The sequence below is a fragment of the Apteryx mantelli genome, chromosome 7 (genome assembly GCF_036417845.1).
Source record: "Apteryx mantelli isolate bAptMan1 chromosome 7, bAptMan1.hap1, whole genome shotgun sequence".
NCBI lineage: Eukaryota > Metazoa > Chordata > Aves > Apterygiformes > Apterygidae > Apteryx > Apteryx mantelli.
In genome coordinates, this window is record NC_089984.1 from 39,644,324 (window position 1) to 39,669,500 (window position 25,177).

The following is a 25,177-nucleotide window of genomic DNA, read 5'->3' on the forward strand; positions in this document are numbered from 1 at the left end:
ACAAACTTTTCTCTCTTTTAATTTATCAAATTCAGGGTTTTTTTAATCACTTTATTTATATCATCCAACCTCAGATACCTAAGCAAGCAGCTTGTGCCACAATCAGAGGTCACCAACAAACTCTTTAAGACATCCTGCAGAGCAGGATTTTAAGAGCTTCTACTGAGTATTTAGGAAGCTTCACCAGGAAACTCAGGCACCTAAACTTTACCTCCTCATATCTCCTTCCATTCATTTCTAGTTGCCCTTGTCATCATTTCTTTTCCTAAATCAGTGCACAAACTCCATATTTTTCTAAGACTAACAGTTAATTGATTTTTTTTTCCAAATTTTAATTGAAAAACAGCATTTTTTGCAAAGGCTCCCACTTTTTTTCATCAATGTCAGTGAATCCAGGTCTCACATATGTTCACTGTGTAGGAAATATAGGGTCCTCTCACATATTTTTTAAATGTTTAATATCAAAAGTATCAAAAAGCCATCACATTAGTTTGGGGATACTTTAGAAAAAAAAGTATTCCATTACCTATACTGTTAATTAAAGATTCTAAATGCAATGTGGAAGAGCGTTCACAAAAATCATTTCATTTCCTCTATTTCAAATCTTTGGAATAGGATTTCTCATCAGCCTCCACACCAGTACATTTTCCTTAGAACTTCAAAGGTATTTAATGACAATTGCTACGAAAAAAGAGGCACCAGCTATCACAACCATACCAAAAAAATCGTTTTGGTATAAATGGTATATTGTCCATAAGGCACTTTCCTCAAACCTGCAACCAGCAATCTCAGTGTTTCAAGGGAATATGAAGACAAAACAAAGAAGCTTTTATTGCCACTCTGCCCATTCCTTTAAGTGGGAATCCTCCTTCTCTCTTCAGGCCATGACAGCCTTTGTGCCAAGCCCGTATCAGGTGGCCTGGGCAGCCTGAAGGTCCTCTTGCAATGCTGTCCCCAGTACGAGTCCTCATATCAGTTGGCAGGAGGTCCTTGTCAGCTAGGATGGCTTGGACCCTTCCCAAAGTTGCAGTCTAGACCCTCAGTATAACTAGCGCTTTTGATCTTTGTCTGTATCACCTGTAGTCAACTCTGACACCAGGATTGCTTATGAAAAGTGTTACCAGGCTACATATTCTTTCACATTTGTTCCATAGGTCAGTCTTATAACTAGGTACAAAAAAGCAATTATAAACACACATCCTAACAGCAAAGAGCAAATCAGAGATACACAGTGATATGAATGCAAAATCCTCTTGTCTCTGTGACATCAGATAAGTACAACTTAGTGCTTCTGTATATTAAGTCCAAATAACAATTAGAGTGTCACTAAATTACTTTAGCTTCCCAGGATGGGGCTGGAAGGCTTTTACAACCATGTCATGCTCTTACACCACGTATTTTGATATAACAAGGGTAAGGTTCTCAAATAAATTTTTCATCATGACCTTGACAAACTGTTTTGGTTCAGAGGTCTTTTTGCAGGTAAACATACTCAAGTTTTTAACATGACATCAAATGCATTTGGCTTCTTGACACATTTTTCTAAGACCAGACTAAGACTGGAAAGAGATTTTATATGGAAGAACGTGTTAAGGACTGCTTTCAAAATATTAAACTTGGTAACCAGTTTTGCAGCTGAATGACAGACCTTCCCTGATATCAGGAACTCTCACCTTCTGCATGTGAGATATGAGTCTATGGTACAAGTGAGTATAACTGCTCAGATAAGGCTAACCATTCAAATAAGAAAGATGGACCACCTTCACCCTCATCCGTCCCACCATTGTCATAGTCAGCATTTATTTTCAGGGAATTTAAGTACCAGGCACAATGAAGATGATAAACATGGTGACCGCTTGGGACACATGTAGAAAACTGCTATTAATACAGACTGTGTAACTCTAAATAAAGCAGTAAACGAATATTGAACAGAGTCCTGAGAGGGAGATGCTGCTCTGCCCAGTCTACAGAGGGGAACATACCTGCTGAAGCTGAAGCACTCACTCAGAGCTGCATGGCAAGTCAGCCTAAGAACCAGGGCTGGAATTAGACTTTTACTTATTTTTTCCTCGTTTTAATGACTTCACTATGTTTTTAAAATGGCACTTCATGAAAGGAACCAGCTCTATACTAAGAAATGTACAAATCTCAATAAGCAATGTGGCAACTCCTCTGTCCCTCATGACTTCCCCTGAAGTTCACTTTTCTGTTATATCTGGTTTCCACTTTTTCATCTCTCCTATAGCAACCTACTATTAATATTCTACCATCACTTCCTCCATATTTCCAGAATCCACCCACTCCTCCCCAGCTATTTTACCAAAATCCTTATCGAGGGCCTATTAAAAAAAAAAAAAAAAACACAACAAAAAAAACCTTTACCCTTCACTTTCTTGCCTTCCAAACTCCTGGCTCAGGCTTCCCCATCTGCCGTAAATGCCATCTCAAAGCATCGTTATTGCTGAACACTCAAAACACATGCAGCTGTTTTTCAACTCTATTTATATCTCTCTTATTGTCTTCCTAGACCCCTTTTGCATCCAAGTAAGTTCTTTGTCCTCAGTTTCCCAGACCTACAGTGTTTAGCCTGTTTCTTATTGCCAATCACCTTTCATTCCCTCTCCTGTTCAGCCATATTTCCCTGCTAATATCACTTCAGCTTCATCCATTTGTTTTCTTTGTTTATATACTGCTTTGGGCTGAACAACTTTTGCTGAATGTAGCATATTATCTTTAAATTTCCCTTTAAACCTTCTAGTGTGCCACTACCTCTTTGAAAAATCAGTAGTAATGTTTCTGTCTTTCCAAAACAAGGGGTAGGTCCCGTTGGGAAAATCCTTGTCACAGTGAAGTCCACAGCACAGCTCACCTGGATTTCAGCAGAGGCGAGATAGCAACCTCTGCTCTGTACAGGAGCATTGCAGGTTTACAGATGTCTGTTTGCCGTTGCAAGCTGCAGTTCATCACAGCGTCAGGAGAAATTTGTGCAGGACACTTTCAGATAGCTGCAGCTTAAAATTGCATAGAAATTGGTGTACTCCAGCCAAATGTGAGTACTACTGGTTTCTTAGCATATTCCAGAACTGATGTTTAAGGAGGTACAACACCTCTTGTTCATTTTGGGTAGCACCTTCACAGTTGAAAACAATTTACATTAAAAGCTAAATTCCACAAGTAAAAAGCCAATGACCTCCAGTTTGCATTGTCATCGTAGCTATTGTTTCCATGGGACAGCACAGCAAAGGCCTGGAAGTGAAGCTGCAACCTTAGATGATATCCTTCATGTATCAGAAATAGCCCGAAACGTTCTGGGGTCTTTTTTCATTAATTCAATATCATTATTAGAGACTGTTCAAATCTCTGCAAAAGCTTCATCTTTTTACTAGCTCTTAAACTTTGAATTCAGCAATCTTATGACAGTTAAAACCTGTAAATGTAAACTTGCAATAAACTGAAATACACCTGTGGTATACTTCAAACACAGAAGTTAAATAATAATAAAACAGATGAAAGACATTGCCAATTTCTCTTTTAACATAATTGAACATGTTTACTTCACACAATAACTGGCTGATTGGCTGGAGATGCTGTAGGTAATTAAGGTGCATTAACTTGGATGTGAATGATGACAGAAATGCAGAGGGACCGCTCAGTGTCTGTGACAAGAAAAGGAATGGACGGCACTCCCAGGGAATAGTCTTCTGACTGATTAACTGGAGCAGTGCAAGGAGTTATAGGAGCTAAAGGGCCATAAAAATCTGCTCCAGAAAAGACTAGGCCAGCCCAGGCTGGCCTGTGGTTGGAGGAGACTTTTAAATGGCCTTTCCCCTTTTCTGCAACAGTAAAGAATTAACTTTTGAACTCGTGCCTCAAAAATCTTTTTTTCACTGGTTTAGAGTGCACTATAAAACAATGAAGAAAATTCTACATATGCAAAGGTCAGTAGACTTGGTCAACTTTAATCTATATAATCTGTATGCATTTATGTAACAGTAGGTAGAAAACTTTTTTCCAGATTTCTCCTTTCACCTTTTCATCTGCAGCACTGCTCTCCAACCCATTAAAATTATGGGTTCAAGAACCAGTTACGCTCCTGCGATGAACCCAGCATTGCAGAGTGCAGAGCTTCTTTCTCACTTGTTTCACGTATGCAAATGCTCTTTTTGGTTTCAGTTATGCAAAGATTCAAGGTACATAGGAAACAGGTATCATAAAGGCCGTACTGCGTTTCAGGAGGAAAGTCCATTCCCTCCAAACGTCATGCACTAGTGCAATGACATCACCATTTTAACTGCGTTTGTTCTTTGGCCAACACACTGTATTTAATCAGCTTTGAGATAATGCTTTACAAGTTTTATGTGACAACTTCTAAGCAGCAGAACATTTAAAACTTAAATGAATCTTTGCTGGAATCTTTAAATGCCATGTGGCAAAATCAGCTGCAGAACAGCATGTAATTGTCTGTAATTGATTATGAAGGGTGTTTTCCTTCACTTATGATTTATACCACATCCTGAAGCTTAGATCTGTCACTTCTGGCACTCATGCTGTGAGATTTTAGCAGCCGTTCAGTGATTTCCTATAATTGTCAGTCTTTTTGAAGGCTGTGCTATAAAAGTTGATTTGAAGTCATATGCATATATCTATATAAATATAATTAGTAAGTAATGCAATCATTTGTGAATGAAATGAGCATTTGTGAAATGCTCAGTGATGACAAGTATTTGTACTTGACTTTGACTGCACAAGTCACAAGAGATGGAAGTTTCTATATGCACTAGAGTATCAATATCTTTCTTTTGGCTTGTTTTATTTTTAATTCATCTATTAAAAGTCAAGAAAAATTAAGTTCCACAAAATGCATAACCTACTGACACCTGCCCTTTAACTTTTGGCTCAATGAACCTGTCACATGAGGCTTGTACTGCAGCTGGTGTTGTAATGTTCAATCCTGTAAATACCACTGCTTCCCACTCTCTTGTGAACTGGTACTTCTGTACAGAACATGGCTAATACCAACGGAGCACGGCATCTCTCTGCTTTTATATAAAAAAGAGTAACTGCTTGCTGGGTTTTCCTGTAAGGAGTTTCTACTTCTAAAATCAAGTACCAGATCCCAGTGAGGCTGAGGACTGTAGGGGGAGGGAACAGATCATTCTTGACTTCATCGTGACCCTTCCTATGAATGTGAAAAGAACCGCATTTCGGCAGGAAAAAAATGCCTGCACGTGGGGAATGATAAAATTCTGTAGTAGCTCAGACTAAATAGTCAGTGTATGAGAATCCAGGCCTGCAAACTAAACCATACGTTACTCAGCAAGACTCTTATTCCACTTAGACAAGATGGCATCACAGTCATGCAAATGCCTTTTCTTGCGACAGTATTATTTTCATATCCAGATCCTTAGGGAACTTGACCTAAGAGCTGAGCGCTTCGAAAACAATATCAAGAATCCCCCAATATATGGTGTCATTTCACTGGAATCCCAGCAAATTAGGCTAACTTGACCCTGGTTCTCTGCCGAGCTCACACAATCTACCTGTCACGAGCATTTCCCCTGCTCATTCTCACTTACCGTCTCTACAGCTCGGCCACTGTTTTCTATCCCTCCCCCACGCAGCACAGCACAAAGGCAAAGGAGCATGTTCTACCTTCTGCACCTTTGCGATGAATAGATAAATAGGGGCTTAGTGACAAATCTCTGCAAGGCTTTGAAAACAATTCTCTGAAATACAAATAAACCAAAACACTAAAGCAATCCTGGTGGCACAATGAAACAAACCAATTTGAATAATCCAGGAACACAAACCCATTAAATAAATTGCCTTCCGGACTTGTGCGAAGTGGGAAGAAATATTCCCACTTTTAAAAGCAAAATGACATTTTTGCTCAGTAAATCTAGAAAAACAAAACAAAACTGATAAAAACTGATCTGACAAGCATGTTGTAAGACAGAGATTTTTTCTCTGTGAAAACAATGGCTTTGGAGAAGTTCCATATTGCATCATTTAATGATAAATAACTAAACTGAGGGCAGTGGTTGGCACTGAAGTCACACGCAGTGAAATAACACCATCCCCTCAAGGAACCATTTCCAACTGACACAACTGAGCTCACGCCAAAACCTAGGAATTAGGATAACAAAGATGGACAGGTTTCTTCAGTATTTTTTCTGGCATCAACTCAGCTTTGGGCCATTAAGATGCTTTTAAATTCAGGCAAAAATCTAATAAATATCTTTTATCTAAGCAGTTAATATGTGCATCTCTCTCCCTCTCTTTTTCTCCCTCTCTGTTTAAGTATACAATATTTGAAAAGTCTTCCTTGTCCAGAAGGCTACATACAGAATTGCAGACATAGAGATATGTGTAAATTGAGCTGAGGGCTTCTCATAAGTCTTTCTGATATACTCAAAGGCAACTCTCCTTCCCAGTAATTTTCAAGCAAATGAAAACACTGTGTAAAAATACAAAAACCAGAAAGTGGGGGGAAAAAAGTCATACAAAATAAGGATTAGCATTTTTTGTTCATAAAATATACCAAATATTTTTGAGATCTGACAAAGTTCATGCCCTCCACCTCAAGATTTTATAAAAACTGCAGCTTAGAGGAAGACGGCTAAAGCATTACTAAAGTGATTTCTCTGTAGCATTTCTAACCAAGAAGAATCAGAAACCCAAAAGAAAAAAGTAATATTGCTTGAAATCCCAAGACCTAGTCCCACCCTAACTCTGTGCAAATGTGCATCTAACCTTTCAAACCCTTACCTACACTGAAGAACTATTTTTAAGGTACATGTATTACTATGATTGTTACAATATTCTGGACAGGCTGTAAAAACAATCTGCAGAAATTCTGCATAAAGTATTAATGCTGCAGAAGCACCTGAACTAAACCCTCAGATCCAAACTCCCCTGACCAAAGTCTGGATTCAGATTCTGCAGATGGTCCCTATTTTTTATAACGAGGTGAACCAAAGCCTCAAATTCAGACTCCCCAAATCCTGTAGTGCTGGAAATCTGGGTGTGGATTTTGTGGGTTTAGATGTCTATTCTGAAGACCTATTGCAAGAAAATCAAAACATATTAAACCACAGCTTCAAAGGAAACAAGTCTTTCAGGAGACGATAATATGTGGGAATCTAGGCTGTTCTGGCAAGTGATGGCCTGTGACAAAGCCAAAGGCCTGTTACTCGTTCAACTGGTTTGTTGTTCGTGGTATTGCCCTCTCCAGAAACTCTCATTGCCAGCGACAAGCAATTGCAAAATATGCTTCATGCAACATTCTTTCGTGCATTTCAAATCTGACATTTGCTTTTGTTCCTCACTCAAAAACATCAGCATCTTAATCAAACTGTCTGAGATCTGATTTAGTATCTCCCCTATTTTTATTTTATTACAGTCCTTTTCTATTTTGAGGTGGTTTCTGGATGCTTGACTACGAAATTCCCTCCCCTTAGTCTTCAAAAATTCTTCCTGAAAAATACCTCTCTATATCTGGTACCTAGTTACTACAATAATAGTCACCTTAGAAACATTATAAATATACAATTATATACGATTCTATTCCAAAGTCCACTTAAGTCAGTAAAAAATTTTCCATTGACTTCAATGAGCTGTGGGATCAGGCTCCTAAATACTTCAAATACATTTTTTTCCATCTATAGACTGCTAATACAGAACATATTCCAATTTTACATTTCTCCTCTGACATCCCCGCCCTGACCTTCTTGCCTTAAGACACACACTGGAGCGTTACAATGTACTTTCTTCCCATTTCAGTCTCCTAGGAGGCGGATTAAATCCAACCGTTATTGCAATTTGGTTTATTGCTTATTTAAGCCTCTTTCAAAGCTCTCATCAGAAGGACTTGCTGGCTTAGAGTTTTGGTAAAAGTTTTTTAAACTCTTTATCTACTTTCTGTTACCTGTCTGCGCAGAGGGATTCGCTTAGTCAGCTTATGGACGGCAGGCTGGCTGCTGAAATCGGGCTTCTTGGTGGTGTTCTTCATTCGACACAGGATGACTGTCAGCACCATGCAGGCAATTAAGAAGACCCCTATGCAGTAAATTGCTATTTCCAGGTAGTCTGGAGATGCCGGATACTCTTTTTCTTTTTCAGGAGCTGGATTGTAAGTTTTTAGGAGGGAACAGTCATGCCACAGAGTTAGCACACAGTACAAGTAATGTTTCAGTACAGTGCTTGGAACAACACGAAATGATAAAACGATAAGTAATTCTTGCAGTGCCTTTGTGACATATGGACTACTGCAGATACTTAGGTCTGACAGTAATTCTTCTTTCCAGATCACTGCTTTAATTTTTCAATTTGCCATTGTGTGCGTGTGTGCATGTGTGTTTGTGCGCATACATATACACACATAAACATGTGTCTGCTTGCTTAGGTAAATATGTATACATAGTAATATTGTGTGTTCAAATATAATTTTAGGGAAAATAAGGACTAAAGTGTTCAAACTAGGTTCAGGTTCATCTGTTGGTCAAGTCAAACTCCAAATAATTTTCAAAAGCATTGTAATTCCTTTTAACCACATAGAGACACATTTAAAGATAAAATACTCAATTAGGCAGCCTAAAAGAAAAGTCTCTAAACTCATAAATAGAAGTTTGGGCTTGAGTCTGCATTGCTTGTGTATCCAAATTTCCGCTGGATCTTGAAATACAGAAGAAAGGCAGGACGGATCGGTCCCTCATTGTGCTGCTAAATTCAGGCTGGGGGTTTCAAGAGTGTTTCAAGGATCTGGCCGCCCAGCTCCGTTTAACTCACTTCAGTTCATGCTGGGTGCCTAACTCCCTTGAAGTTCTTTGAAGGGCCCAGCGTCATATTAAAAAGAAAAATACAAGTAAAATCTTAATTGCTAACAATACATTTTAATGAGTCCTCCCTTGTCAGCCACACTAAGACTGCATATTTTAAGTAACCTCATCAGTGGTTACTAGTTTATGAGATTAGATTTTAGTGGGAGTGGTTCTACATAGCTGTTACTCTGATTGAAACCATTTTGAAATTATCTTCAAGACAGTTATATGTGCAAACACTGTCCCTAATCCTTTATCTGGAATTCATCCCCTGGATAAACAGCATTCCATAGCAATCAGCGGTCACTCTACAAGCAATGCACATTCAAGCTGAAATTTCTTTGTGCCTCATTTCAGGCTTAAAAAATATTTCATTCAAGAAAATTGGTTAAAATATGCTGTTCAAGCACTTGAAAAATGCAAACACTGCTAGCAGAAGCAAGCTCTACACTGGTACTGTCTGCCTGCTTGGTGACAAACCACGCAGGCTTGGTGTTCACAGAAGAGTGAGATGTAATAAAGTTGTCTTGTTCGATACATGTTAATAAAGGGTAAGAAATTATCTGCAGAAAGTGGGAACGTTTTAATCACATAACACAAACCTCAGCAATATGCACATGCAGGTTTTGTACCTTTTACTTTGGATTAACAATTAATAAATGGTAAGCACAAGGTGACCCAGCAAACCTCAGGTTATTCACATTTTTCCAAAGGAACTCCCGAGGCAGCTGCATTATAGCCAACAGTTATAAATGAGAAAATTTAACTAGTGTCAGAACCAACTATGGTTACATCTTCTAACAGCTGATAACAATTTTCAGGCAATAAAGCACATTGATGTTTGTTTCTTTTAAGGACAGAAACATCATCAACCACAGTACAGCAGGACATGCTTTGCAGTAAAAGCAAATGACTACTTGTTTTCTTAGAACATGCAATGTTTAAAGATGCATGGAGCCGATTCCCAAGATATGGAATGCACTGCTTCTGTACACAATCATTTGGCATTAAAATTAGAGTTTTCATAACAGATTTGGATGATAGGAAAAAGTGAGTTTAAAAGTGAGCTTAGGCGTGATCATGGCCAAATTAGTCCTAAAACTCCCTAAGAAAATTTGAATTTTCTCTTTAGCAAACAGTTTACAATGATTAATGTGCTGACTTTCAGTTATCTCTTTAAGTGCTAAGGAAGTACACTTCCTTAGCATTTCCGATGAACATTCGACAAGATGTAAAACATTTAAATTAAGTACAATAGCCATGCCACTTGCTTCAGTTTTTGATTTATTTTTTTGTAGTTGCATTCAAGAATATATGGCATTTGTTGGCTTGAGACAACTGTGTTTTAAAAAAATAATCATTGTAAAAAACGTTGAAGAAGCCAAAAATCATTTTCTCTGAGACAGAAGCTGTGCTAACCCTGCAGCAATCAACAAGGAAAAAAAGAGGAAAAACCACTGAAAGAGAGCAGTGTATACCTGGCAGAACTGTCAACCATGCAGTGTGAAAGGATATCCCAATAGAATTACCCGCCAAGCATGTATACTCCCCAGCATCCTCAAAAGTTACATTCCGTATATAGAGAACCTCAATTTCTTTGTCCGTGGTGTTAACACCGGCAGCCTAAAAAAAAAAAAGGGAAGCAAGAGAAAAAGCTAGACATTGAGAGAATCCTTGTGGATAGGGAGATGGAGCCACAGGGCTTTGCACTTTGTAAAGACAGAGGTGTACAGATGCAAAGCTCCTTCCCCATCCACAATCCCTCATCCAAAAGCCTTTTACCAACAGGTCCCAGCTCACCTCAGAAAGTAATCAACACCCTTCACCAGACTTAAACTCACCACCTAAACATGCATGCAATCAAATGACATGGAAAAATTAACCCACAAAGCTTTTTTTCTTCTTTTTTAATAAAAGAATGTTGAAAGAAAAACAAAGAGGAAACAAAGTAGGACAGAATGTGGTATCCTTCACATGTAGTTACCTGTTTAAGAGAAAAGAATTTACTACAAAAATATATTCTGAAAGTGTGAAATAAAACAGCAAATTCTGCTCCAAAAGACACAACTTAGTAGCTGTCTTAAGCAGTCTACAGTCCTTCCATCATCCACTGCACTACACTTAAATACTCTATATTGTGCAGTCTTGCCAAATCTCACAGTTTAATCAGAAGTCTGGTAATATTTGGTGGCTTGCTTAGAAGAACAGTGGAGAGAGTCACATTGCTAGGAAGGAATCCGAGCTCTTGTTTAAAAAAGATCATTTGTGGTTATCACAGATGTGGAGAAAAGCTGGACCCCAGAGGTTCAAAAATGAGGAGATGGAAAAAATATATTTTTCTCAATCTTAAAATACTAAAAAAAAAAAAATCTGGAAGTTTTTTTCTGGCCTTCTTCAAGGCTTGCTAAATCTCTGGCTTGACAAGTCATAGTGCAGCAAACCAATCACTGTATCACTGATTATCCAAACTTTTACAAAAGAGTAAATTTAAGAGCCTTTTAGACCTGAAACTTTCCAGCTGTCCCAAGACAGGCACAACAGGGCATGAGCATCAAGTACTCTATGATGGAGATTTAAGGAAATTATTTTAAATGGAGAGAGTTTTATTGCTTTTGTCTCTGTTCCATTCAAAAACATTACTTTGAAATACATGATGAGGGAATAAGCATACTTGTACCAGACCACTCTAAACCAGCTTAGTTCTCAGTTGTACTCACATCATTGCCAGTCTTTAGTGTTATTATGGACTTTTACCCACAATAACAGGTGAATACAGTGGGGAAAAACTTCCACCTTGCATAGTTGCAGGTGATGTAGGAAGCTTTAATTTACCAAATTGACCAGTGGGTACTTATATGAAGATTTCACATATGTAAGTGTGTATATATACATATATACATATATATGTGTGTGTAAAAAATAAATATATACACTAATTAGATCTTAATTATGTTATTCAATGAATACCCTATATGTGAATTGCGAAGTATGCAGAATTAACAACAAACCTGAACATAAACACACACACAGACACCAAATACAAGAGAGAATAAAGATCAACATCAGAAAACACTGTTTATGGCACGCAAAGAATATTGTGGGAATTTTTCCATGGCTGCTGGTGTAATACCAGTTGCATCACCAAAGGAGGATTACAAATATACCACAAGGCCAAAGAGTTATCCTACAAGCTGCCTGCAGTCTCCCAAAGCACCATTTTTTCCAGCTTCTACATCCAGCTTGCTTTAAAAAACATTGTTACCTTGTATACTTGGCAGAACAGAGAGCCAGGCAGACTGGTTGGCCTCCCCTATATAATTGGAGACCTTACAAATATATTCTCCAGCGTCCGCCTCTGTCACATTGTACAGTGTCAGCACTTCAGCATTGGAACTATTTATCCCCGAATGCTAGAATAGACCAATAACATAGGAGAACAATGTAACTGCTGCCCAAAATGGACATCAATCTGTCTATGGTCCCACCACCAACACGTCATAAGAATATGTCTTCCACTTCATGCAAGTATCAGTGTCAAAACATTGAGGGTTTTTCTTTCTTTTTTTTTTTTTTAAATCAGAAGCATCACATGAGAAGATAGAAAACAATGGAGAGGGGAAGAAGCATCCGAACAGGTAAATTGGCTGTGTGGAACGATATGGTATAGCGCTGGCTGTCCTGACCACCAGCGCCCTGGAGTTTGGCAACACCAACCAACTTGGAAAACTTCACGGTGGAGAATTTCCTTGAACGAGCTTGCTTAGAACGCCTGTCAGTAAGAATAACCTGGTGCAACTGATATGCCACATCAAGTTGGTGAAAAATGGACAGACATCTTCGCAGGTGCAGCATCCAGAAAACCCAGTCCTGCCAACAAGCTTTTGGCAGCAGGCGTTACATTACTGAATGGCCTTTGAAATAGAGAGGCTGAAGAAATGTGAGAGAAATGGAGTAGATTCTCCTGGGTATGTTTTGGACATGCCCTACCAATACATGTCAATGATGTCCTTTAAGACGACTTTTTTTTTGAATAAATCATGCTTGAAACAGTTACAGATACATGATTTCATGGAAGCATAGAATAGCAAAAGAGTGTCTATGAGCTGCACAATTAGCATTTAGACTACCAAATGTTTGCCTGACATATTATTTCATTTGTAACATAAACACTTCCATTTTCAAAAGAAGTCCTGATCTCAAAATTCTTGGATTTACATCAAATAAATTCAACGCTTCAAAGAAGCCATCACCAGCATCAGCATCTGTAAGGCCTCACCTTTAAAACCTGAAGATATGGCAATCCATCTGGTCCGTATTTACTGCCATTCTTCTCTACATGTTTTATCCACTGAATATGAGGTTGAGCATCACTGTAGACTTTGCAGACAAACTCGACATCACCCCCAACTACTGCGGAGGCATTTGCTGGGAGACCAGCTTGGAGGATAGGTCTGTGTGGTGATCGCTCTGTTGAGATGGGGAGGGTGAGCGAGAAGGAGGGAGAGAGGGTGAGAGAGAGAGAAATAAAGATGCATAAATAAGCTGAGCTGCCAAGAAAACTGTAAGTGAACTCGAGCCAAAAAGCCCTGTAAGCCTGTTGGCTGACTTCTCCGAAATAACACTGCAGCCAAAATGTATAACAAAAACTACAGTTCAAAGGAGATGACTTGAGCACTACACTTGTAATATGAAGAATAGCTATTTGGGGGCAGGGGAGAAAGCCTGCCTAAAAACTTTAAGCATTTTTCATAGTTCAATCACTTAAGAATTACAGAAAATATATATATTTTTTAAAGTGTTCATTGTAATAAGTACCTCTGACTTTCGAAATATTCTAATTGGGCTAAATCGCCCCAAATTGGAAAGAAAGATTAATCAGTTTTTAAAATGAATTAATAATGTATCAAAACAAACCCAAAGGATTTTCTCATAACTAGCAGCAGAAGCATCGGCACTAAAATTCCTTATGCAGGACACACACCAGACGGCTTTTCAAAATGCTCTGATCATTATTACTAAATTAGCTGTTCTCTACTATTACCTAGCCAAAGCAACAGAAATACCAGTTTGTTCTTATTCTAAGCGCAATGCAAGGAAACACTGAGGTCTCTGAGAAACCACAGCACATTTAATGTGACCTGATAAGGCTTTTAAGTCTGTAGACTTGACTAAGTATTTATTAAACGTTAGTGCTCAAGCTTATGATACTGAACATACAAAGTGTATCCTGTGTCATCTGGGTATCCAGAGAGCCACTACAGTCAGTGCTCCCAGCCCAATTTCGTGGATATGATAACACAGTCTTTGGGCAAAATATCAGCTGTGTGCGCTGAAATCGATGGGAACCTTGTCCTCAGCTATGACAGCGCTGTAGCTTTACACCACACTCACAGAGCCTGATCTAAAAGTTGCTAAAATCTTATGAATGGTGAGCAGAGCATGATCTCAGGTCCCGAGTTGCCAGGGCCTCCAACAGCCGTCTTCTGCTGGACAACAAAAGTGGGCAAAGCATAAATACATTTCACCTGAACATCACCTAAGAGAAAGACCTCAAAATGACAACCAAGTAATCAACATCTCTTCATTATCCACTGAGCCGGATGGACAATGCCACCGTCCCCAAAAGCCTTCAGAGAGCTGCCGCTCTCTTAATCTATCTGGGAACTCACCACCTCCTTCACGAAAACTTAACTCTGCCCTTCCCTTACAGAGGAACAACAGCTTTTCTTATGGACATCTGCATATCAGAAACAACCATGTCACTTGGATGCTCTCATATATGTCTCAGATGATAAGAATTCAAAGTTATTGCTGAAGAATTAAAGTTAATGCTAAGGGAAAGGTCCATTGCTAATTTCCTGCCAGAGCTGTCCATTCTCCTCTGCTCCAAGAATTCTTTCAAAGGTAAGTAAAAAACAGTGGACCTAAATATTTATTATTAGAGGCAACATACTGTAAAAGCTTGGACATTATGAGCCAAATCAACTGAATTTCAAATCAAGTGTTCCTTCTTAAATATACTAGTTTCCAATAAACTGTTTCACAAGCAAACATTGCGAGTGTAATAGCAAATAATGATGCCCATGGAACAATGGGATCTTTCATACAGTCCAATATATTTGGCATGCGGCAAACATCTACTGGGAATTTATTCACTGAGGCAACGCTGGCAGCATACTACAAAGCAGCAGTCTTATTTTACTTGTGGCAAAAGTGCATTTGTGTAGCAGTTATTAAATTATTCCATGGCTATGTATGTCCTTTTCAAAGATCTAGGAACAGTTTAATATTTTTTAATTTTTAAATTACAGCAGAACATCTAAATTACTATTTTATAGTTCTGGAGAGAACTTTTAAAGTTTCTCACCTTATACTAAATAAGCTCTAATTCCATCTCTCTCACTCCTTCATTTGGGTACAAAAACAGCAAGCAAAATCTCTCTTTAATAGAAACCTTACACCATCTTCCAAAACTTATTACAGCTGCCTTCAGTATAAAATGAAACCTTAGAGAATGTTATTCAAAATGTTTTTTAGAAGTCAGTAGGCCTCATGTTTCATTTCTCCACATCAGGGTTTGATTTCCTTTGTGACCTTACTCTCTGCCCTTAAACAAACCAGAGAATGAGGCCTGAAACATCTTGGAAAAGTTCCTACTATGCCAGCATCAACACACAAAATGTGTTTAGTTTATCCCGATAGCCATCAATGATTTAATCTTTTATTGATGTCTGTCAAACCTTTCCTCTACCAAAAAAGAAAAGGCCAAGTAAAGAAGTAAAAGCAAAGTTCTTACGCTCTTGGCCCCAACTTCCTTAAAGAACTAAATAAAGTGTGTGTGTATGTGTGTGTGTATACAAATATAGAAAAAATATAAATATAAATATATAAGTAAGATAATCATGAAATTTCTTCTCTAAGGGTCAGTGTGCTAAAAACAAACATTAGTTACCCTCCAACATACAGAGAAATGATCAGTATTCATTCAGCTCGTCCACTTCAGCAGAAGAGAGTACTCCTAGGCCCATACAGGCAAACAACACAGAAGTAGAACATCCCATCTTGATGCAAATTCAGCAGGGCTTCATGACAAACCTGCAGTCCCAGGGCCACAGGAAATAAATTCAATATTGGGGAAAATAATAAAGGATGGAGAAACTTGCCCTAATTAAATATGACCAAGAAGCATAGTTCAGTACAATATTATTTCTTGGAAACAGTCATTTCAAGATGTTATCCTGGCTTCACTATTTCTCTGCAAACTACATATTTAAGGACTTCGCTTAAGTATAGGTGCATTCACAAACTGTGTCCATAAATCTCACATCAATATTGGTGTTTAAATAACAAGTCTTACATTTGTAAGCAGCTATCATCACCCAAACAACTGGCTCCACAAACATTAGTTGGAAATTATATTTTCTTTTTTTATGAAAGACTGGCAAACGAGTCAAAGCTGTCTTCAAAAAATACCTTAAAAGTTGGTGAAATTAACTTCACCATGAACAGCCTTTCTGAAAAGCATTTAAGAATATGCATTTGCCTTGTATAACTTAACAACTATAATCAGGACCATCACTAAACTATAGTGACCATATATGTCTTTAGTTATTTCACTCAGACAGCAATATTTTGATAGGAAACAACTTGGGAACTGAGCTTGTAACTCTGCAACCCTACTGATTTCAATATTGCCCTTCACTGATTCACACCGAGCTGAATCAGACCCCTGAGAAATAAAGCTTTGCTAATTGACCACTGAAATTTTACAGTGTTCCCCTCTCACTGCTAACACATGTTTTCAAAAAGAAGTCAGCAGTATGTGCTATAATATAGAAAATCGCCCCATAGATAAGACATCATAATGTCTTCAAGCCTACTAACACTACATCATAAAAGACCAGAAAAAGTAGGAGGTACTAATTTTATTCCCATAAATATTAGTTACTTGGTGAGCTAAACACAGATCTAAAAGCTATTTCATAGATATGCCCTGATTTCTTAAACAAAGACTTTCTTAGTCTAACTGATATTTAATGGATTTTTAAAAGTAAAGTATAGTTTCTGTATATTGATTTGAAAGTAGCTGAGCCAAAAATCAATAAATATGTATAAATCTCAGTATATTAAATTTCATTTTTATTCTAGTTCTTCCCAGTGTCTATCTTTATAACATTTTATAGTAAGAAAACATGCTTGATGCTCTGTATGTAGGAAGAGCTGGAACCGGCCTTAAAAAGCAGGCACCAGCCTGCTCTCTCATCCAATTTGCAGCTTAGATACAACCAAGAACACCTCCTTTTGAAGGGTGAATTATTTACAAAAGGCAGAACCACAGTGATTGCTCATGTGAGGAGCATCATATTCAAGGCTACAAACACATAAACTATGCACCATTATAAAGATTCTCAGGGCTTGAGCTCCCCCCTCCCCCAAATTTCTGCTTGCCTATCTATAGACAAACAGACTCACTATTTGAAAAGAAGACCAATAAACAGAAATGGCCAATGGCTTGGAAGAACCTGTCATTTAACCTGTTAATGTTAAATCCTTGGGACAGAATACCTTCCTCTAAGAAAAAAAGCTGTGAAGAATCCAAGAAAGCTGGAAAATTCCAGGAGCCTGATCTCACCAAGTTTCCTAAAAACTGGCACTATTGCAGGAATTGCCCAGGAATCTTCCAGCCCCGCAGAACATCTGGAGATGCGTGGGAGCTCATCCTGCCACAAATGATGGAGGGATAAGTGAATGGAAGAACGATCCTGGAGATGACTGTACTGGAGCTTGTCCATTTCACAAGGAGATACTGAGAATTGGCTCTTTAAGAAGTTTAAGCCCCTGGGCAGGTAGTTCCTATAGAACGGCCTCATCTTTCAGATGTTTAGCTTTACTTGGAGTGCAATATTCCTCCAATTTTTTTTTTCCTGCAGCCAGCACAAGGGGACATCAGAGAGGAGAGAGACAGGTATGTCATGATGTCAATGCATGAGATGAGGATGCAGGGGTAGGGAGCTATGGGGTAGGGGTCAAAAACAGGTTTCACAGTCAACAAATGAAACCAGAAGATTTGATCACACCCCTCTAGTGCCAGGGTAGCAGAGAGAGCAATGGGAATAAAGGGAGGGAAGAGATGCTGCTTGCTGAGCATGCCTGCTGAAGGAGGATGTAGGACAGGATTTGCTGCTGCCTGAGGCCAAAGTAGAGCGTATTGTGACTGAAAAAGTGCCACTGCTGCTACTGGAGTGCATTGGCAGGGAGAGGAGACAATAACCCCGGAAGGGGTGAACTCTGGGGCCTATCCAGAGGCCAAATCTCCTTAGCAACCTGGCTGTGCCAAGGACTGAGAAGAGCTCTGGTAATTGTCTATCCAAACCTCCTTGTCACCCTAGGACAGACAGTTCAGGACCTTTCATGAGAGCTAAAAGCCAGAACCAAAGCACATTGAAGTCAGGAGAAAAACTCACATGGAATTCAATGGGCTTTGGATAAGGCATTTTAATTCATTTCAAAAAAAATGAAAACTAATCTTATTTTCTCCTTTTGAATGTGCTTGTTTCCTCTCCTTGCAAATGTGTGACTCAAGTGCAGGCTAGGAAATAAAAGCTGAATAGCAAATGTAAGACCAAACATGAATTCTGGGGACAATGGACAGATCCTCAATTAAAAAAGAAAAAAAGAAAAGAAGAAGAAATCAAGAAATCTAATTCTTTTTCACAATTTTTGATTAGCCAGACACATCTATCAGAGTCTTAAATACCAGTTTTTAAATGTTAATGACTCCTAAGGAGTCATCTTGACAGCTGCCACTGTGAAGCTACAGAGGCCTCCCTCAAATTATGCCTTTAAGTGAGGCATCAGTAACCATTCTAGGTCTATAGCCCTTGACAGAAATTCTCTATATTCAGTCATCACTGAATATAAAATTAAGCAGTTCCAGCTGTCTCTCTGCTTAACAGAAAACATGGTCTTGCCGTGCCCTCGTCTTCGCTTGCCCTGGTTGTCACAGCAAGTTCAGCTCCGTTTGCTTATTTTGCTTGACTCTGACTGAACTCTGGAAGTCTTTCTGCCTCAGGTACCTCCTCGGTGGCATTCTGGACTCTGTCAGTGAAAACACTGCCTGTTCTCAATTGCCTTCCTTCTGGAACATGCAACATCTGTTGCTTTGGAAAACTGCAAATTATCTTTTAAATTATGGGTGTCTCAAAAGCATCCTAGAGTTTTTTGAGCCAGACTGTAATTACTGCTCTTATGTGCCTTAGCATCCCAAACTTGTAAGACCGGCCCTTTAGCCTTAAATCAATCACAGTCTTTTCTGTCATACATTTGGACCGAAATATTTCTCTCCTGTGTTTCAGCTTCACCCAGTATGCAGCACTCGTCCAATATTTCTGCTGCCCGGAGTACCTAAGGTCAGGTCCCAGAAGGCAAGAGAGGTCAAGGAGCCACACTGCAGCTGGAGGAACATGTTACAAGAAAACTCCTTCCCTGAACAAGCTGAGCATGTCCTCTCCCACCAAACGAGGCAGCACATCCAGAGGTTCCTTCAGCAGGTGACTTTACAGACGGAGGCACATCCACCTGACACATCCCCCACGTCACCAGCTGCCCCAGAGCACAATCCTTGCAGACCGGGAAGCCAGCAGCGTGAGCAATCTGTGGGACACACAAGCCCCCTCCTTGTGCTCTCTTCCAAACCATATCCAAAGCATTATCAAAACTGCTCCAAAGGAAAATGTAGTTACATGATAACTTGTCAGGTGACTTAACCACTGCCTGGTGCTGACAGCAAGGTGAAACTTCTCAGGTATAGCTCAAACTTCTCGCAGGGCCAATGCACCCTATGACACCTCAAAGCTGAGATACCTGTTTATTCTCAGAAGTGGCATGTGCTGAGGGAGCTCAGAATTAGCCAAATGACACTACTAATGAACATTCCAGTCAAAGTCTTAAGAACAACGATCTCTGCCTGTGCAAGTCACTCAGTCTACATCCATTCAACTTTTGGCATCCCTGTTGAGACTGTACACATACGTACTATTATTGCTGGCTCTGATGATGTTTTTTGGTGGTGTGGAAACCTACCACTGGGTGGTAGGTTATTTACTAATGTCACTGGGCTAACCACAGGGTATCCGTCTCTGGTCACTACCTGTTTGGGCTAAATAAAAACCAGTAAAAGACGGATTAAATGTTCTTTATTAATCTTTTGTCATTCAGTTCTCCAGATGTTGGTGAAGACCTTCCATGTTTCTATCCTGCTCTAGCTGACAGTAAAGGAAATAGTTTGGAAGAACAGAGACACAGGGGGTCACTGTCCTTCATAAAAGATCCCACCTACACAAGCTGCAAATCTGGCCTAGGTTTATGAACACTCAAGGGCTGGATTAATGATTTCTCTCTGAATTAGAGAGCTGAAGAGTTCCAGCAGCAGTCAGGGCATGAGGAATTGCAACTCAAATTTCTCCATAAATGCAGCATTATTCAAACTCATATAAAGGATCTGATTTGAAACTACACTTGTTTTCCATACCCCTAGGTGGAGTGACATAGGAGGGGTCTAACCAAACAGATGTCAGAGTCCCCACAGGAATTTCCTCCTTCAAGGTAACTTTCTACGCACAGGCCAAGCTAAACCTTCACTTCCTTACTCCAGAAATAAGCAATTGCTTATGGGGGCCAGCACTCTATGAAATGCCAGAAGAAAAACACTGCTAACTCCACTGTTTACTCAGTGATGTGGAGGAGTAAGGTTGAGTGCTGGCTGCTTTTTCAGAAGACCAGAAACAACTGAGCAGGTGTAGGCAAAATGCCTCTATTAATTAATGTCATACACTATATGTGAGCCAGGAACTGAGTAGCTTCTACCAGCTGCATGTCAGTTTGGTCTCTCTTCTGCATAATACGAAGCACTGCATGTTGTTTATAGCCAATTCAGAAGCGCTGCTGAACTGTCATGTTCCATTTATATATACATATATATATACACCCCTCAATTCATCATTTCCTAGGTAATTTATACAGGCGAAGGTATCATCTATGATAAGCTAGGGACAATGCTCTCTTCCAAAACTCTCTGTAAAATCAGAAGATGTTTTAAGGCTACAAGGAATAACAGGTCACTGTTATTAAACATTAAGTGTTATTAAACATTAAGACCACCCCTGCAAGCCCCTGCAGGCTTGATAAACAACAGAAGCCTTTTAGACAGACTAGTAGAACAGCTTATGGATCAGACCAATATTACCAGTGCTGATGAAATCATTCCTTACAAACTTTGGCATCTTTTATCAGTACATATTAGCCCATGAATGTTTGTACCATTCAACATTCCCGTACAGCAGGAGACTCTGCATACATTTCCTAATGGCCCAATGCTACTCTAAGAGGTAATCTCAATGGCCCAAAGCTCTAAGTGGTATCACAATAGTTGGAGCTCTTTGCCCTCACAAATCCTCTAAAGAAACCGGTGAGGCCCAAAGCAGTGCAGGGATCTATTCATCCGTATGTGAGAGGGCTAACCTCCATAACTGCTTTCTAATCGCTCTTTGCCCTCAAATTTGGGGGCTCTTCATATAAGCTTGAGATATTTCTTTCTGCTGCTGTATCATTGCTAATTACGAGGCCCAAAAGCCCAGCTCAGTGCTTTGGTTCACACTAGTGTTGCGGACCCGTATCAACATACAGCACAAAGTAAGGCATCAGGGAACCAGGCTCCATATTGTTCTTTCCTGTCACTGAATAACACTTTCTTAAAAAATTAAACATTTCTAACATTGATTATTAAACAATTTCAGTTCTAAAAGTTAAAATATTGTGATAGAAACTGGAAGCAGGCAGCATTGTACCTATAGCAAAGCATTTACACCATCTAACTTCCTTGTGCTACCCAAACCCTCCTTCTTACCACGGTCAGTTTAGTAAAAGACAGTGCCTTTTTAAATCTTTACCGAAACAAATCATGTGTATTCAAACTCTTTGTCCTTGGCTTCATCACCTTCACCTCAGATTTCAGGTAATGGCACTGTTTCTCCAGCAGACAAAGCCCCACTGATGTTATCCCATCTGTCTCTTTGGATAGCTCTACAGTACAATTTTAGCTTGTTTCCCTATGTGCATTTTCACTAACACATGTTCACATAGCAGCTTTATAACATAAGTTCATCTGCACACTTGTTTCTCATACGGCTGGAAGATGGGGACTGGGAATAGCCCAAACTATGCCATCCCGGGAACCTGAAGGCTTTTACAGCCAGGGCTCAAGGCACAAGCCACAAGCTGATGAACTTTCAAAAAGGGATAAGGACATAAAGCATCTCCCAGGGCTTCGATCTAATAATCGAGTAGTTCCCCTGCCAGCCAGGGAGAAGAAATCTGTAGCAGGACTGACAAGTTTGGCTTGACACAAAGCCTGTTGATGTCAATGAAAACAGTAGAAAACCACATCAGAACTAGTTAAAAGCTGTCCTTTCAAATCACATGTATATCAGAGGGTCAAAAGAAATAGAGGAATGTCCAGTAAATCAAGGACTAAGGCATGCAGCATAAATGTTCTCATTTTAAAATGTGAAATTGTCAACAGGGTTTTAATACTAGTCTGTCCTTAATGCAAAGTCCTATTGTCAGGCTGCCATCGTGTGTGCTTCACCAGCCTCATAAAGCAAAAAGTGTCATAGCAGAGAGATTCTTACCATACTAATCTTGCATTATCCCTCACAGTGCATGTATAAGCAAAAGCTTTACACATGTCTGAACAAAGGGGAAAAAGGCCTTATTTTGGTGTGAAAAAACATGGGAATAGAACATATGAGGAACCAAAATTTTCACTGAAATTCTTTTCAGTGTGCCCTAAAAGAAAGAGAGAAAGAGACAGGCTACAAGAGAATATGAAAAACAACTTCTAACTTCTCACAGACAAGTGGTAACATTTTATTGTTCTAGCCGTTTCCAGAAACTGCATTAAGTTTTATGCACGGAGATATCATCCTTTGTACTGTGTACGGCTCCCAGCACTCGGCTGCTCTATAATAACTGCAGTAACAGCGCTGGGGTCAAGTAGATTGGGAACTGGACAGGGTTGTCCAGCAGACTCTGCCAAAGGTTTACTGTATGCCTGGTAAATGGCATCTCTCCCACAGGGATGATGTTCTCTCCCAGCTGCAGGAGATTTAACTCACTAGTGCACCCTACGATTCCAGAAAGCACACAGTGGGAGTTATTATTGCTGTTGTTATTGTGACCCGACTGCATATTTTTCATCCTCCAGATTTCCTTTCCTGAAAACAGTTCTGCCTTTAAAGTAAAACGGAAAAAATTATGTAAACTTTTAAAAGCACTTTTACATTTCTACACTTCTGCCCCCTTTTTATACAACACACTTACTATATTGAGGCATGCAGGTGCAGAGTTATCAGAAGACTGCAGTATTCCCCCCCTTCCACAGCATCTCCCTGGCTCCAAGTCCCCCACGCTAGACACAGCTAATCTGCCAGGCAAATAACACATCCAGCACGCGGGCTCCCAGAGTAGGAGAGAAGTTCAGGCACCCAGAGTTTCAGTGCTCTGTGCTGGTCCACTCAAGACATGCCTGTGTTGGACCTCATCAGCATAAGCCTTTGGGCTTGCCTCCCCTAGTGATGAGTATTCCCATCACACAGCCCCACGTTAGGAGGGGAGACATTCCTGCATCCGAGGATGTGTGCAGCAGGATCATGCTCACTTCTGTAACACAGAATCTATAACCTGTTCTAAATATTGGACAAGATCCTGAAGTGCTCCTTTACTGCTCTTGAAAAGATCCTGATAATTGCTATTGCTATATTTGCTATTATATTTCAGGTAATTCAGATAAATTCACACAAAGCTTGTAAGACAGATGATGTAACAGCTTTAATGGAAAACACTTAGGCTGGCCACACTTGGACACAGATTTTGTGCTACAAAAACTAGAAAGTCTTTTTCTATTTAATTTTCTATTTATTGATTTCTCTTCTGTGTCCACATTCTCCTGACATTAAGCATACATATCCTAATGGACAGAACAGCATTACTTTCATAAGAAGCACACAAAATCAACACAGCTATTTCCTCTCATTTGAGCATCTATCAATCTTTTCTAGTGAACAAGACAAATGCTCTCACTAAAAAAATGCTCTAAGCATGCTAGCTGTACTTGTTAATGGACAGATTTACACTCTACCCTCCTGAGACCTCGAAGCACCATCAGCCTTCTGGCTGAGCAACATTTGACAGAACTGCTTTATGACAAAATTTCACTGAAGAGTGGGGAAAAAAGTCATTTGTTTGAATAATCATTCAAATGCAGAGCTAGAAGCTTTTTACAAATGCTCAAAAGAGTACATTAGCATAGACAGCAAAGGAAATGTACATTTGAAATTGATAGTCTAACTGAAATTATACTGGTCAGTAATATGTATGATCTGATCTAAGAGCAGAAACAATGCTGCAAAAAAAACCACTAACCAACACACGAATATTAACCTGTAAATGGAGAATATATGAACAACTTACGAACAACTGTTCATATGAACAGTTTTGGTTGCCTAATTCGTGAAGATGGTTAAAAAACCCTAATAAATGTATTTTAGAATTTCACAAATATTCGGAAAAATGGTATAGAGTTTTGCAACTAACACAATGTAATGTTGACCTCTTCATTCAGCTCAAATTATGACAGTGTCAGTGTTTTTCTTTCATGAACTTGAGGGGTCAAAAATTTCAACATATTCATGCAAACTTTAAAGAGTAACCTAAAAAAAAATCATAATATTTTATGCAGAGCATAACATATAACAGAGCAGTGCAATATTCAAAAGTGCTTCACAAACTATGATTTTAATGGGGCTTTTAAATTATAATTATATTAGGTTTCACTTTATTTCCATGTTTAAATGGAGCAACTGCTATGAAAGCTGCACCACAGGAACAGTAGTGATCCAAAAGATGACCTAATGACATAAAATCTTCAAAACCTGTCAAATACAGCCACCTCTGGATTTCAAGTCACACAGTGGTCTGCACCGCAGTGAGAGGAGAAGAAACCAACATGAAGGTTGCCAGGGCAACCTTTTTTCTAATAGCCACAGAATTTCACATTTTACTGATTTGTCCCAACTTTGGTGCTCCCAGATCTCTCACCCTCTTACCTATCACACCCCAACACCTATTCCCTAGTCTTTTCTCTCCTGAATTTTAAACCTCTGGGAAAGCCCCCACAGCCTTTCGCTCTTGTATTTTCCCAGTTGCCACAACCCCCTCAGCCTCAGCTCATTAGTTACGCACAATCCCTAATGTCTACTACTTCCATCTCTTCTGTCTGCACCATCCTGGTCCACTTCCAG

At 39.3% G+C, this 25,177-nt stretch overlaps 1 protein-coding gene across 4 annotated transcripts in view; it reads right to left on the minus strand.

Annotated features, from left to right (window-relative positions):
- FGFR2 (fibroblast growth factor receptor 2) overlaps positions 1-25,177 on the minus strand; it is an 87,471-nt gene that overhangs the window by 19,015 nt on the left and 43,279 nt on the right. For 3 of the 4 annotated variants that reach the window (XM_067300327.1, XM_067300326.1, XM_067300328.1), the window contains exons 7-9: positions 13,096-13,286; positions 12,082-12,229; positions 7,928-8,124 (exon numbers count right to left, since the gene is read on the minus strand). In XM_067300327.1, the coding sequence (XP_067156428.1) occupies positions 7,928-8,124; positions 12,082-12,229; positions 13,096-13,286 (536 nt within the window). Of the gene's footprint in view, positions 1-7,927; positions 8,125-10,297; positions 10,443-12,081; positions 12,230-13,095; positions 13,287-25,177 lie in introns of all 4 variants that reach the window. The other variant, XM_067300329.1, reaches the window with a different exon arrangement.